The sequence below is a fragment of the Maylandia zebra genome, linkage group LG11 (assembly GCF_041146795.1).
Source record: "Maylandia zebra isolate NMK-2024a linkage group LG11, Mzebra_GT3a, whole genome shotgun sequence".
NCBI classification, from domain to species: domain Eukaryota; kingdom Metazoa; phylum Chordata; class Actinopteri; order Cichliformes; family Cichlidae; genus Maylandia; species Maylandia zebra.
Genome location: NC_135177.1, coordinates 19700722 through 19716826, shown reverse-complemented (window position 1 = coordinate 19716826; position 16105 = coordinate 19700722). Strand labels below are relative to the sequence as shown.

General features: G+C 38.1%; 2 protein-coding genes across 2 annotated transcripts in view; one reads left to right on the top strand and one right to left on the bottom strand.

Moving 5' to 3' along the window:
- Positions 1 to 16105, bottom strand: part of spmip4 (sperm microtubule inner protein 4) — a 47076-nt gene that overhangs the window by 6064 nt on the left and 24907 nt on the right. The gene's annotated exons all lie outside the window — the stretch shown is intronic.
- Positions 1936 to 15814, top strand: pde11al (phosphodiesterase 11a, like). The gene is made up of 20 exons (XM_004541474.3): positions 1936 to 2972; positions 3727 to 3885; positions 4943 to 5032; positions 5232 to 5372; positions 5523 to 5587; positions 5742 to 5874; positions 6023 to 6098; positions 6184 to 6251; positions 6359 to 6451; positions 8465 to 8515; positions 8698 to 8844; positions 8927 to 9034; positions 9360 to 9469; positions 9550 to 9640; positions 10442 to 10542; positions 10775 to 10852; positions 10947 to 11010; positions 11894 to 11968; positions 12043 to 12126; positions 12218 to 15814. Exons 1-20 carry the CDS (start codon positions 2199 to 2201, stop codon positions 12461 to 12463), a joined length of 2754 nt encoding a protein of 917 aa, XP_004541531.1. The 5' UTR covers positions 1936 to 2198; the 3' UTR covers positions 12464 to 15814.

Genomic DNA, 16105 nt, shown 5'->3' with positions numbered 1-16105 from the left:
AATACTATATACAGTAGAATAAATAGAATAAAATATACAATAGGATAAAAATAGAATACAAATGCTTTATACAACTGAGTAAAAATACAACTTTGTCAGAAAAAGACTGACTTCACAAAAAAATAACCTCACTGGTCAAAACCTGTTAAAGGAGAGCAGAAATTAAACTTCACCTTCTAACCTCTGAAAGCCACAAGTGAAGCTAAAGACTGTCAGGTCTCATCAGCTTTGCGGTGCCAATTATGTTGTAGTAATATTGCTTTTAGCAATTTTATTAAGCTATCTTACCCTGCAAACACAGCACAATCAGACACAAACAAAATTCAGCTTCAGTGCAAACAGATAAGGTCTTAGAATTGCAGCCAGAAAACTTAATAACATCTAACAAAGTTAAAAATGTTCAAAGTTAAAAGCGAGGAAGTCTGCAACCAAGAAATGCCTTCATGAATGGAAACACAGAGATTGGTTTACAGCAAGATGCAAACCACTGTTTACACTCAGTAAAAAGTTAGACTTTGCCAAAAACCAGATAAAGGAGGCTGCATTATCTGACAAATGAAACAAAGACTAAACTGTACTAGAATAATGGGAGAAGAGAAGTATGGAGAAGGAAAGAAAAAGCTAATGGTTTGACAAACATGGTGACATGTGCATATATGGCTGCCAGTGGAACCGGATCACTGGTGTTTATTGATGATGTGGCTGCTGATTAAATGAGAAGTGCACAGGGCTATATTCCCTGCTCAAACAACACTTCACGGTGGGAAATGGATAATGACTTAAAATCAGATTTAGTGGTGTACAGAGGCAAAACGACAAAACTAAATAAATAAAAATGTTACTTTCTAACTGCTGAAAAAAGAGAATGTGTTGATGGTTGAAAGACAGACACACACACACTGACTCTTGCACTCGTCTTCAGTGCCCAGTTACAAATCCGTCCTTGTCTTGTTGGCGGACTATAAGCTTTCTGAAAGGACTTATGAAGACATCCATGATGTTTCTTTCATGTGAGCTAAGGATGAAAGAAAAAAAGATGAACCTGTGAACTCACACTTCAAAGCTCACAGCTCGGGAGAATTTTTCTTTAATTTCATGTTTCAGGAAACACACACACACACACACACACACACACACACACACACACACACACACACACACACACACACATTTCACAATCACAGAGCACAGTGTGTGGGCTTGTGTGCATGTGTGTGTGTGTGTGCGTGAGACTCCAAGGTAACATAGGTGCATTTGTCAGTACAATGAAAATAGTTTTAAATAAAATTACACCATTTTTTCCTCATTTGCATAGAGTTGCTTGGGGAAAAAATGTGGTAAATTAACAGATTTTATTTAAATGTTTTCATTTCATTCTCCAACTATTCAGTCACATTCTGTTAGCTGGGAGGCAAGTGCCCTTGAGTTATTCAGAGCTGTTCATAAAGCAAGTCAGAGCTCTATCTATCTATCTATCTATCTATCTATCTATCTATCTATCTATCTATCTATCTATCTATCTATCTATCTATCTATCTATCTATCTATCTATCTATCTATCTATCTATCTATCTATCTATCTATCTATCTATCTATCTATCTATCTATCCATCCATCCATCCATCCATCCATCCATCCATCCATCCATCCATCCATCCATCACATTTAAAATACAATGTGCATGTTTACTTTGGCCATCTGTTCAAACAGCTTCATTATTTAAATGTACATTAAAAACAGCGTTTTTCCTGTAAATGTAACTGAAACATCACTGACTTTATGGTGAGCTGAGTGTCTCTGGTGGTACAGAATAAAGAGAGGCACTAAAGACACTGCCCTGCAGTTGTCTTTTCTTTTTTCTGTTTTTTATTGCTGGGGAGAATAGGCGCTGTGTTTTTCCACACCTCTGCATACTATTCCACAGAAATCCCCAGAGAAACAGCTCAATCTCTCGTTTGACGGACAGCTGTAGCTCGTCTCTTGTGAAAAGTGAATTTATTTGACCACTTCTGCTGCCTGTATTTTGGGGGAGAACAAGGGGAACTATACTGGGTCATACTAGGAATGCATATAAAAATGTTTTGAGCTCATCACTTCTCTGTGAAGCTCGAATGTAGCTGCCTCACTCCCTCACTCCCATCTAACTCCTGCTCTGTTACATTTAAGAATCTCATTTGGTCTTCACAGCTGCTTTCACTATGACAGCGTTTGACTTCTCGGATATAGAGGCGTTTTTGGATTGCCACCCGGATCTGTTCGAGGAGTATCTCGTTCGGAAAGCCAAATGTGACCAGGTTAGCAGGTGGTTGAAGGAGCATCAGCCGTCGAAAGTGTCCTCTGTCGAGGAGAAGCGGGGCGCTGCCATGGACCCACTGTGGCCGACCAGTGCTGACGGACTCCGGCGCAGATCGTCCCACATGGAGCTGCGACGGAACTTTGCTCGGTCCAAAGCCACCACTGCACACTGGACATACGACGAGCACGTGAGTTTGAGCGAACACGAGTCCCAGTCCAGCATGAGGCGCCGTGCGCTCCTGCGTAAAGCCAGTTCACTGCCTCCCACTACCGCGCACATCCTGAGCGCCCTGCTGGAGTCCAGGGTCAATGTGCCTCAGTACGCATCCAGCGCCATTGACTATAAATACAGACTTAAAGAAACCAACGAGAGGGAGTTTTTCTTAGAGCTCGTGAAAGATATCTCCAACGAGTTGGACTTAACAAATCTGAGTTATAAAATCCTGATCAATGTCTGCATTCTTGTGGATGCAGACAGGTGTTCGCTTTTCCTCGTTGAAGGACCCCCTCACAAGAGGACTCTGGTTTCCAAGTTCTTTGATGTGCATTCAGGCACTACAGTCAGACCATCATCTAGCACTCTTAACTCCAATGAAGTGCAAGTGCCATGGGGGAAAGGTATCATTGGATATGTGGCAGAGCACGGGGAGACTGTAAACATCTCAAACGCATATGAGGTAAAGTGTACACCGTTATGATCAATAGAATTTGTATTCTTAATTTATGTGCGTCCATTTAAGCTGGCGGATATCAGTACATGATGATGTCGGGTATTGGACCCGAGTTTTGTAGTAGTAAAAGAAAAATTTCTGCAATACACATCAGGTTTCAGGTCCACCTTCAGCTGCATTCCCAAGTTAAAAGCATCCACAAATGTGTGTCTTTTTCAAAGTAATGGGACTTTTTTGTTTTGGTTTTTGCCAGCAGAGGTATTCAGGTGTTGGCAAAACTATCCCACTCCTCAGAACTTCAACTGCGCACGTCGTTCCGAATACCAAATGCAGGTTCTTTTGGATACAAAAAATACAATAGTCAAAGAAAAGGAAAACCAATCACTATATTTTTTCCCCCCACAAACTAAATCTGGTATTATATGCTAGACTTGAGCACCACATCATTATATCATCGCCCCGGGCTGCTTGGGAAACTAAGGAAACATGCGATCTACTACTCCAGCAGCATAGGTACGTGCCAGTGAGGGGTACAAGAGTCTCTCTGCTTATAGTAAAAACAGTTTCAATCAACAGAGACTCAAATTTACAAGCCCAAGAGTCAGACCTAAACGCTGCGGATGCTTTATCATAGGCTTTACGAGACAAACGCGCATATGGTGAAGGAATGTAGAGCTGGGATGTGTGTGTGTGTTTTTTAATGTGGACTCCAGTCAATAAATATGTAATAGCCTGTATGTTTATATAACCACAATTCCAGGATCACCGCTTCAGTGATGAGATTGACAAGCTGACCGGGTACAAGACTCAGTCCATCCTCTGTATGGCCATCTGCAACAGTGATGGAGAAGTCATAGGTGTTGTACAAGCTATTAACAAAAATCCAATCGGCACCCCATTTACTGAGGATGACGAGAAGGTGAGGCTCTGTTATGCTGAAGAGAAGAAAATCATTCGCCTGTCGTACCAGCGGGCTTCACATTCATATTCATCTTCTTCAATATTACTTATCGCGCCATTAAGGGCATTTAACGAGGGAGTTAAATTTAACTGGTGCATCGTCTACCCCACCACCCAACACTAACACTTGCCATGCAACTGGAAATATTGTTTGTAATTTGCATCTTAATGGCTGCGGAGAGGGGTAAAGTGTTCCCTTGGAATCAAAACACAAGAAAATGGAAGAGAAGAGGTCAAGCTTTTACTCAAGCGTGGAGCATTAAATACGTTCGCCTGTGCATACACACAGTAAGAAAAGTGTTACTTTCAGTTGCTCCCTGTTCCAGTTGAAATGGGCTTACTAGAATATATGTGTGTTATAGCTTCATTTACGGCTCCGCTGCTTATGAGTACAATTTAATTCTCAGAGTTTGCTGACGAGACAATAATATTTCGTACATCCTGGAGATTGGAGGGTTTGGTAAAAACAAAACAAAGACAAAAAACTGCATCAATGCTGATATTTACAGTTTGTAAAAATCACAAGTTTGCTTCTGCGTGCAGACCAGTTGCACTGACAAATTCATCCACAAGGTGGCAGAAAAAACTTGTGGAAATAAATGCATTGTGAATCCGTATAGTATGCTCTAACGCTCAACTTCAAAGAAGCTGTGAGAGATTTAAGCTTCTTTTTCAAGTGTATATAAAACAAAGCACTAAATATAACTTTGGCAGAGCAACCTCAGAAACTATTTTTCAGCAACAAAGACTGTAAAAATAGGGAGGAGAAAAAGCTTCATCCGGCAGCTTGTCCAGACATTTTAAGGCCTTTGATGTCTTACTAAGTCTCTTTCTCTGAATCAGTACTTCATTAACAGCAAATCTATTTGAGAGAAATTTGCACTGAGAAGCAGCTGACTCCATCATGATCTTTGTATGTGCATTTACTCTTTCTGGTTCTCTTATTCGGCTTTATGTCATTATTAGCATGCAGACATTGTGCATGCCTTTCTCCACTTTTTTGTGCTTTCATTCAGGTGCTGCAGATGTATCTACCATTCTGTGGAATATCGATTTCCAATGCTAAGTTGTTTTCAGAGTCTCGCAAGGAGTATGAAAGGAGCAGGGTGAGAAGTTTTAAACTGTGCTTTTACAAAAACATAACTGAACACAATAATCACTCCAAAACACATTAACATGCTGTATGCTTGCCTTTCACAAGTTAGGCTTACATTAACTTCAGCAGCGTGATATTCTATCAGGAATGTGGAAATATGTTTGTGTAATGAACAAATGAAGTTACGGTGTTTATTGTTGCTGCTACAGGCTTTGCTGGAGGTGGTCAATGACCTGTTTGAGGAACAGACCGACCTGGAAAAGATTGTCAGGAAGATCATGCAGCGAGCGCTGACTCTGCTGCAGTGTGAACGTTGCTCTGTGCTTCTTCTGGAGGACATTGACTCACCTGTGAGACCTTTCTTTTCCCATTTCCTCACAGATTCATCTGCTGCTTGATTTTCAGTGTATAACTAAACCAAAGTCATTATAACCTTTTTTTTTTTTAATTTGCTGAATGACTTTATTTCTGATTGCAGTGATATATGATTTTTCTCATAGGTTGTGAAGTTCTCAAAGACATTTGAACTCATGTCTCCTTTGTGCAATGTGGACCGTGACATCAGGTTAAGGAGATTTTGCTCATAGATCACTACTGCAGAATTACAATAAACACAAATATGATTAACATTAAAAGAAGACTTGCATTTCACTGTGATAAAATTTGTAGTCAGTGTTTCTGTATATTAATGTTTGACTGTTGCTTCCTCTTTGTAATAGTGCCCACATCAGCATGGAGAAGTTATCCTGTTCTGACTGGCTAATCAATAACAGTATTGCTGAGCTGGTGGCTTCAACAGGACTGCCTGTTAACATCAGTGATGTGTGCCAGGACCCACGCTTTGATGCTGAGGTATACACAGTGTAGTGTATTTATCAGATCTGAGGCTTTTATTTAAAAAACAGTCAGATAATATGAGTCATTTGCACCGTTGTTATCACTGCAAGAATATCAGTTCCCCCCCCCCAAAAAAAGTAAAAAATGGCTTCTCTCTTTGCAGGCAGATCAAGCTTCAGGGTTTCATATCAGATCAGTGTTATGTGTTCCTATCTGGAATCGAACTCATCAGATAATTGGTAAGTGAACCAGAAAATAATCAGTTTTGTTTCACTGGAAACAAGTCCTCATGTTATAGTCATGATTTATGTATATTTTCCACAGGGGTTGCACAAATTCTGAACCGCCTGGACAGGAAGACCTTCGATGATGCAGATCAGAGGCTATTTGAGGTTAAGCTACACTAGCAACCTTCTGTTTGGTCTGCACTGTGACACTGTAGATCCGCAGGTTCTTTTCATGTTTCATATTTTTCCTCTGGCCTGTTGTTTGTGTGCAGGCATTTGTGATATTCTGTGGCCTTGGAATCAACAACACAATGATGTACAATCAAGTTAAGAAGACATGGGCTAAACAGTCTGTAGCACTGGATGTAAGCCTGTTCTTCTATCCATCACTCTATGTCTCTCTGGAGGATAAAAGATATTTATGTATCTTTTTCTATACAATAATTTCTTTTTTTTTGTCATGTGCCAGTTTTCTTTTATGGTAAATGGCCTGTATTTGTACAGCGCTTTACTTTATGTTTTCTTTTATGTTTTGATGATTCCATGTAATCCATCCATCCATTTTCTTAACCAGTTCTCTAACTAGGGTTGCAGAGGAGCTGAAGCCTTTCTAGTTGACACAGGAGAGTGGTGGTTTACACAAGTTACCAGTCTATCAAATGGGTAGTATAATCTGATATCAATTCAAATCAATTTTATTTATATAGTGCAAGTTCACAACTATAGTTGCATCAAAGTAAGAGTAAAGACCCAACAAAATTAGAAAGAAAACCCCATCAATCACACAACCCTAAATAAGGAAGCATTTTATAAGAGTACGAAGGAAAAAGGGAGCCTGAAAGCTGAAGGTTCTGCCTACCATTCTACTTTTAGAAACTCTACAAATAAAAAGTAGGCCAGCAGCCTGATAGAAAGGTGAGCTGTTAGGAAAATATGGTACTGTAATTTGATGTATATTTACTACTACCTTCTATTTACATTTACCTGATTACTTTGTATGTAAGGAAATTTATTTTTAATTCTATTCTAAATTTAACAGTGAGCCAGTGAAGAGAAACTAATATGGGAGATATATGATCTCTCTTTCTGGTCCCTGTCGGTACTCTTGTTTTGGATCAACTGAAGGTTTTTCAGGGAGCTTTTAGAGTGCCCTGAAAATAATGAATTACAAGAGTAATAGTATTAGATAAGTGCATGAAGTAGCTTTTCAGCATCACTTTGAAACAGAATATTGCTAATTTTAGAGATTCAGGACAGTGTGAATGAGTAAATAAAGCTGAGTGTCATCTGCATAGCAATGGAAATATCTGTAATGTCTTCTAAATATACAGCCTAAGGGAAGCATGTAAAATATTAAAAGTATTGATACCAGCATGCAACGCTGTGGAGCTCCATGACTAACTTTTATGTGTAACTCTCCATTTACACACACAAATTGGAATCTATCAGATAGAGTCGCGCTGTTGCAGAGCTGGATTCCTTTAATACTTTCAGTGTGTTCTGATCTCTGCAGTAAAATACTATGGTCAATGGTATCAATAACAATATAAGCTGTAGCAATAATCCAATCAACTCTTATTCATAAATGGGTCTATATTTATTGTGGGAAAAAAGCAAACTTCAATAAACTTAATGCTAAATCTTACAATTCCAAAACTGTAAGATATTACAAATTACTAAGCAATTTGGGAGCAGTATTAGAAATATGTGGTATATACGGGAAAAAATAATAATTTTCAGTGACACTACTCTGAAATGAAAACATATTTTAGGACACACGGTAAAATGAATTCAAACTACCTGTATGAGAAATTATCGATTCCAGAAAAATGCTGTGTCACCACTGTTACTGCTAATCTTAGCAGAGGCTCTTTACATTCATTGGTGTCTCAGTCTGCGTTCTGTTCCAGTGCCCAGTATCTAACCTGAGCAGTCACATTATCCTCAGAAAACATGATTCCTCTTCTTTACCATAAATATTTTAGTTGCTTTTAAATTATTAATGATAAATACACGTGCAGGTCTGCTCAGTTTTCATCAAGGACAACAAACACAGCTGTATTTCTGTCACACAATCTTTGATGTTTCTTTCATCACCTGATGGATTTTTTTGTGATTAGAGACGCCAAAATATAGCAACAAATTGGCTTTAAAAGCAGATACATATTTACTTTGATCTGATTACATAGGACGGTGAATACAGATAAAAAACATCAACACTCTTGGTAAATATTAATTATCTTTTTTAGCAGTGAGTGTACATTAGAGAGCTAGTCTTATGTTATTTAGGCCATCCCCTCATGACATCACCTCACTATCTGGGACAGTTTTTTTTTTTTTTAATACATCAGTGTTTTGCATTATTTTCTGTTTTTCAGATGTTGTCCTATCACGCTACCTGCTCCAAGGTGGAAGTTGACAGACTGAAGGTAATCCTCAGAACTAATCAAATAAAAACATTATATAATGCATAAAGGCACTATACCAACATCAGGAAAATAGTGAAATGTGTCAGTAGATAAAGGTGCAACGTAAACCGGAAGGCTGTTTGCCTATGCTGTCATCCTTCAGTGGCACTCTGTGACTGACAGCACTGTCCTCTCCCCCTAAGGCTGCCAAGATCCCCCTGAGCAGTGAGTTAGGCATTGATGAGTTTCACTTCAACGACTTTTCATTGGACAACGACGCCATGATCACGGCTTCTCTCAGGATGTTTCTGGAACTTGGTGTTGTCCAAAAGTTTAAAATTGACTATGAGGTAAGGCCATGAAATGTGCCCTGTAATATGTTTATCCATCCATACATAAACATGATCATACCTTCTGTATATCTGTCTGTAGGTTTTGTGCCGCTGGCTTCTGACTGTGAGGAAGAACTATCGAACTGTGGCATACCATAACTGGAGGCATGCTTTCAATGTGTCGCAGTGCATGTTCGTTATGATCACGGTAAATTTTAACATAGAGCAAAAAAAGTCAGATGTATATCTTACAGAAGCAATGATGTAAAGTTGTTTTGCATGCCCACAAATAGATAGATCTATGGAATAAACTATATAAAAATTTCTAAGAGGTATATCCAAGGTATTTCTAAGAAGTCATATGGTGGTGGATTTGGTCTCTTATTGCTTAGGGTTGCTTCTATGTCCTATCCTATCCTAACTGATGCAAAATATCCTATAAAAGTACATTAAATATTTAGTTAAAATAAATGAAACAGAATAGATTTAAAATTACTCAGTAAGAATGTGGCCATCTGCTTTGCATTGTGTAGACAGCAAGTTTCCAGGATGTCCTGTCAGATGCAGAGATATTGGCACTGATGGTTGGCTGTTTGTGCCATGACTTAGACCACAGAGGCACCAACAATGCATTTCAAGCTAAGTACGCCACAGAGGCCTGTGGATTTTGGAACTGGTGTCTTGTTAATGCAGAGAAGTGTAACTACTCTGTTGTTCCTGCAGGACAGGTTCTGCTCTGGCCCTGCTTTACGGGACATCAGCCACCCTGGAGCATCATCACTTCAACCATGCAGTCATGATCCTGCAAAGTGAGGTCAGGCTAATATTTTTCTATTTTTTGATAAATTCCATGTAATTCTTATGTTTTTGCAGAGGTTTCTTTTTTTTATCTTAATAGTTTGCTTTCCTTGTTCAAGGTTCTGTAACTTCCAACTGATAAAAGAAAATAATATTTACTTAATCCTTAATGAAATCTTGATGATTAATTTGAATAAATAACGTCATATGGTGTCAGTTAGATAGATAAATTAATATTTTTTTCTTTATTTTCTTATAGATAGCGGTTTGAATATGAAACGAAAATACCAGAGTCAAAAAAAAAAAATCAAGGACAGACATTGGTGTATTTTTGAAATGTTATTTAATCAGCTCAATTGTGGATCAGTAATACATGCTATGGCCTGAGGCTAGTCGGCAATTTCTGTCCCTTTAGATTAAACTAAACATCAGCTCAGCAAGAAAACACATTCAAAATAACAGAAAACACAAATGCACAGACTTCATTCAATTTAAAAGTGTTGGACTGAGACCATTAGGCTAACAGAAAGCCACTGTTTAAAAAGTTCGAGTAAAGTCGAGGGGCTGCTTTGTCTCAGGTGAAAATCAGTTTGATCATTGGGATCCGTGTTTTTTTATCGATTTCTTTTAGCAGCGGACAGAGAAAGTCCAAACACGCTGCTAATTAACATTTCTAAAGGGAGCTTCTTTTGACAGTGAGCAATGACTTTACCGGTGCATTGGATTTAAGGAGACATTTTAGCCACTATTACTCATCCTCGTCTGCTTTTGCGTGTGTACCCACTGTATTGCATGCTATTGTGTTTTTATTTCACAGGGTCACAATATCTTTGCAAACCTAAGCTCTAAAGAGTACAGCAACATGATGCAACTATTGAAGCAGGCTATTCTCTCCACAGACCTTACTTTGCACTTTGAGTAAGTGTTGCTTTTTTTTCCTCACGGCATTCAAGGCCAAAATAGTTTGTGACTTGTAAACTTACATACATCATTATAAATTATTGGATGTATTACCATATTCTGAACAATAATTTTCACATTTTTTTGTCATTACAAAGCTCTTCCACTTGGGTGGTTACCAAGATGGGGAGGGGGACAAATTGTGCTTCAACTTTTTTTTCTGTCCTTGATTATCTCTTTTAATTGCAAGGCGCAGAACCAAGTTTTTTGAATATGTTCTGTCTGGAGAGTTCAGCTGGACTGATGAAGGACACAGAGAAGTTCTCAGGTTTCTACATTTATATACAAATAAATCAAAATAACACAAACTATAACTGAATTTAAAAAAAAGAGATGGAAATGAGCTTTAATGTCATCAACAGGTCTATGTTGATGACAGCATGCGATCTGGGTGCAGTCACTCGTCCCTGGAAGATATCCAAACAGGTTTGAGCCTTTCACTATCCCTTCATCCAGGCTGCTAATGTTTTAATCACTGATAGTAATTATTAACGCAGCTGCTCTTGCTATGTATGGGTCCGAATGGCCAGAAAGGATGCTAGGTTGTGTACATGACCTTATACACCAGGGCATTGTGATATTGTTAGAAGCTGCATTTATAATAATCCTTATTGTGATACATCTTCTTTTTTTCCCCAATATATGCTAAGAAGTACATAATTGCAATACAACCAAAGAAGGTCTTTTCCATACACTCCGGAATATGCACTTGCTTCCTAGTGGCCCTGAGCCATGGCTATATTAAGAGGATTCTTATAATATATCCATGTCATGAATATGTTACAGGTACAGGACACTGGAGGATAGATTAGATTAAAAAATCCATCTAAGGTAGTGCCACAAACATCGCTTCAGTTTCTTTGGGACTTTTCCAAAAAGAGCATAAGGGCACTTCCTAAAGGCCATTTAAAAAGTTTTTTTTTGCATCCTTGACCCATACAGTTGTTCTATCTAGGTCAAGGATGCATGTTTCCTAGAGCTTTCTCATTAAATTAAATTAGCTCACTAATCCATTTACTTAATTTTACTTGGACACAAACACTCATTTGATTTTTTTTATACACAACCAAATTATATTTCCAAAGCTTAGTTTACAGTCCTGTGCATGTGTTTTTTTTTTCTAAAATAATGCATGTGATGCGTTAGCATGACCCATAATAGTACCATACTAATAGAAAGATAATTGTTCTTCTCATTTAATTTAAATTAAAATAAGGACAAAATAACAAAGTACGTTTAAGCCATTATTAACAGCAAACTGGTACATCATTTTTAGAGTTAACTAATTTGTTTCCCTCGATCTGCACAGGTTGCAGAGCTGGTTACAAGTGAATTCTTCGAGCAAGGTGATAGGGAGAGGTCAGAGCTTAAGTTAATCCCAGCAGTAAGTAAGGAAGCTTTAAAAGTCAGTCACACAATTTTCCACAATTTTCTTAATATAACTAGATCTCTCTCTAGGCAATCTTTGACCGCAATCGCAAAGATGAACTACCTGCCTTACAGCTTGAATGGATTGATGGGATCTGTAAACCTCTTTACCAGGTCAGACAACCCTTTATGATTTAAGTTAAGCATTTAGGTCTTATGAAAAGGTAATAGTAATTAAACTATTAATATCATTCTTTCTCTCCAGGCACTGCTGAAACTCAACAGAAAGTTACAGCCAATGATGGATGGCATCGATGCCAATCGAAAGAAATGGCAGGATCTCTGCTCATCCTATCAGCAGACACGCAGAGCTTCGGTGTCTAATCAGAGTACAGAATCAGGTCAGAACACTGAGTCAGGTGAAGAAGATGGAGAAAACAATGAAAACCTAGAGTCTAGAGAAACTGCGAAGCCAGTCGAAAACTCAGTGTTTGGGTCAAAGTGCAGTTAGGATCAAAGATGCAGAGAAAACAAGGAGATGGAAACATAGCATCTGCAGGAAAGAAGTAAAATAAGCTAAGTGTTTGGCAAGCTTTGCATTAAGTTGAAAACATTCAAATGTCCTCTGATTTGATGAGAAATGCACTACCCACTATTGGTAAATGAAAAGCAGCTTTCATCTGCTAGGTGTCCCAAGCACTACGTTAAACTCAGGACTGAGCTTTATCCCTACTGGTCAGACTCCCTCAGACCTCCCTCAGCTCTCAGATGTAACTGAGAGCTTGTCATGGGATGAATGAGAATTGAATAAGAATGAAGGATGAATAAGAAACCAAAGAAGGTCTCTTAATATTATAATATTTTTAATGGGAACTGTGTTAGAAATCCCAAAACTATTGGAATGCCTTTACAAAACAAAAAAGAATCACTGTGACAAATCATATAAATTGCCATTATGAATGTTTACTGGAGCATGATTGTGTTCTGGATAAGGCTGTGGTACCTCAGTTGCAAGTCTTTGGCTATATGGTGTAATTTTCAGTGTTTGTGGGTTAATTGAACTGTTTGGCCAGCCGCTTGTTGTGTGCAACACGTGTATTTTCTGGGGGAAAACAGGCAGATATGCGTCAAAGACTCAAACAAGAGGTCAGGGTTAAAATTTAAAGTCTGCTGGCTTGTTGTATGCACGTGTCTCTCTGTGTGTGTGAGTCTGTGTTATATCATGGTTAGGTAGTTATTTAATGGGTCTTAAAATAATTTATTGCAGCGGGATAGTTTAATTTCCAGTCTCATAAAATGTTTAATGAATGCTCACTTGATTGAGAAAAATACATGAATGCCTATAAGTCCATGTCCATGTGTTCAGTTCAGTGTTAGATCTACTTTCTCTTTACATGTGCCCCAACTGTATGCTACTAATTTTATTGTTTACTGTCTTTAAACTACACACAGTGGGATGAGTTTGTCTTACTCTCGCTAAAAAAGAAGACTCCTCAGTGCCCGTACTATGGCCTTTACAAGATTTCGGTGTTGTACATATAAAATATGGAAAAATATCCAACTGGAAGTTTCATAAAGCAGATTGTGTACATACAGTATATACGGTGCCATGAAAAGTATTTTCCCCCTTACTGATTTCTAAGCTTTGTGTATTTTTGTCACACTTACATGTTTCAGATAATCAAAGAAATGATAAATGATGACTTCATTTATTAAGGAAAAAAGCTAGCCAAACCTAATCTATGTGAAGTCATGGCCTGCCTCATTGAAAATAATGAAAATCATGAAAATAATTTGATTAACCGCGTTTTCATATAAAAGAAAAAAGCTGAGTCCAGTTTCATGAGCTAAACCCAGAACTGATTACCAGACCTGTTGAATCAAGGAATCACTTAAATGGAACCTATTTGACAAAGTGAAGTAGGTTAAAAGTCCTCAAAAAGCAACAGCTGAGAAACAAAGTCACTGATATCTATCAGTCTGGAAAGGGTTACAAAGCCATTTCTAAAGCTTTAGGACTCCAGTGAACCACAGCGGTAAGGACAGCACTATCCACAAATTGAGAAAACTTGGAACAGTGGTGAACCTTCCTAACAAAATTACTCCAAAGAACCCAGAACTGCATCTAAAGAACCGCAGGCCTCACTTGCCTCACTTGCTTCACTTCAGGTCAGAGTTCATTATTCAACAATAAGAAAGAAACTAAACAAAAATGACATCCATGGGAGAACTCCAAGGAGAAAACCACTGCTGACCAGGAAGAGGACATAGCTGAGCTCACATTTGTCAAAACTCTGTGGACTGATGAAGCAAAAGTTGAACTTTTTTAAAAGGTTTGAGTCCCATTACACCTGACATAAAACTAACCATCATTTCAGGAAAAGAACACATCATGCCAACAGTCAAACATGGTGGTGGTAGTGTGATGGTCCGGAGGTGCTTTCTGCTTCAGGACCTGGACGACTTGCTGTAACCGACTGAACCATGAATTCTTCTGGTAAACCCTGGAGGAGAATGTCCAGCCATCAGTTTGTGCTCTAAAGACAATGCAGGACAGTGACCCAAAACACGCCAGCAAGTCCAATGGCTCCAAAAAAAAAAAAAAATTGAAATCCAATTGAGATGCTTTCTTCATGCATCCTAACTCTACAATCTGTCTGAATAAAAACTATTCTGCAAAGAAGAGTGGGCCAGAATTCCTTAATAGCAATGTGAAAGACTCATTGCTAGCTATCACAAATGCTTAATTTCAAGTCCTGCTGCCAAGGGTGGCACAAACAGCTACTTTGCTTAGGAGCCAATTAATTTTTCAAATACGGCTGGGTAGGTACGGATGGCTTTTAGTAAATGAAATCATTATTTTTAAACTGCATTTTGTATTTACTCTGGTTATCTTTTCCTAATTTTATAATATTGAAATTTGTTTGATGGTTTGAAACATTTAAGTCTGAGGAATACTAAAACTAAGAAATCAGGAATAGGGCAAATACTCTTTCATGGCACTTTACACTATGCTTTCATTTATTTGCCGATGCATGGTGATTGTGTTGAAACTGCATGCATCATATTTAATATTGACGCTGGACATTATCTCGATGCCTTCGACTGCCCAATGAGATTTGTTTTGCATGAAAGTATTACAACGGAAATACGAAATGTTGCTACTGCACTACTGTTGTCGAGAACAGATACAGATTTCTATTTTAGATCACAAACTGTACCAAAATGATACATTCATTATTTTTCATACACCAGGCTCTATATTTATAATTATTCCCTAAAATAAATTCTTAGAGAAGACAGGACGGCGTTTCACTTCAGACAAAAAGGAGAGGCAAGTTTTAAATGTGTCTCCATCTGGTTTTGTGAATAAAACTCTGTGGCATGAAAACTGTTTGTTTGGTGTTTATGTAACCAGAGTTATGTCATAGCTATTGTTTAAAATTACAGTAGCTGCTTCTTTATATCAGACCGTCTGACAATTGTGAAGTTTACTGACATTCAGAAGGAGGAAGTAGCACCATGATGTGAATGTATTGTTACTGTTGTAAGGCTATTGGCAAAAAAAATAAAATAAAATACATGAATAAATATGATAATCCATCAAGTACATTCTCCACTGTAAATGATATACACAATATGCCTAATGTGACAATGCACTGTGCTTTCATATGTGGCCAAGGATGACGCTGATGCACTCTTTCACTGAAGCACATTGAGGCAGCTGAGATCTGGAAGATTATGAATCAATTAAACATGCAGTCCCCATGATTCATTAGCCTGTAGGAACAGTTTTAGCAGCAATAACTTGAAGTAAAAACTCACAGTTTGGGTTTGGATCATCTTCAAACTTTACATCAGTATACCAGGCCATGGGGGAGCTAAGTACCTAGGTTGGCTAAGCATTTGACCATGACAGTCGCTGTTAGCGTCCAGTAACAATGTTAACCTTGAAATTTTTTTTAAGAAACAATATTGAGTAACATATCAAATGAAAGGGCATGGGGAAAGCTTTACAACACTAGTTTTATTTTTTCAATAAGACATCCTATGGAATCACAATAACATAACATAACAGGCTGATGGGCTCGTTCTCTGAGTATTGAATTGTTAGGAATTTAACATTTCAGACGCTAACTGAGGTCTGTAGACC

Excerpts from the sequence above, each read along its gene's own strand:
- pde11al (XM_004541474.3), top strand. The coding sequence starts at position 2,199 with ATGACAGCGTTTGACTTCTCGGATATAGAGGCGTTTTTGGATTGCCAC. Across the intron at positions 6,099-6,183 it reads TCGAACTCATCAGATAATTG|GGGTTGCACAAATTCTGAAC; the intron begins GTAAGTGAACCA and ends TATTTTCCACAG. Across the intron at positions 10,853-10,946 it reads GGACACAGAGAAGTTCTCAG|GTCTATGTTGATGACAGCAT; the intron begins GTTTCTACATTT and ends TGTCATCAACAG.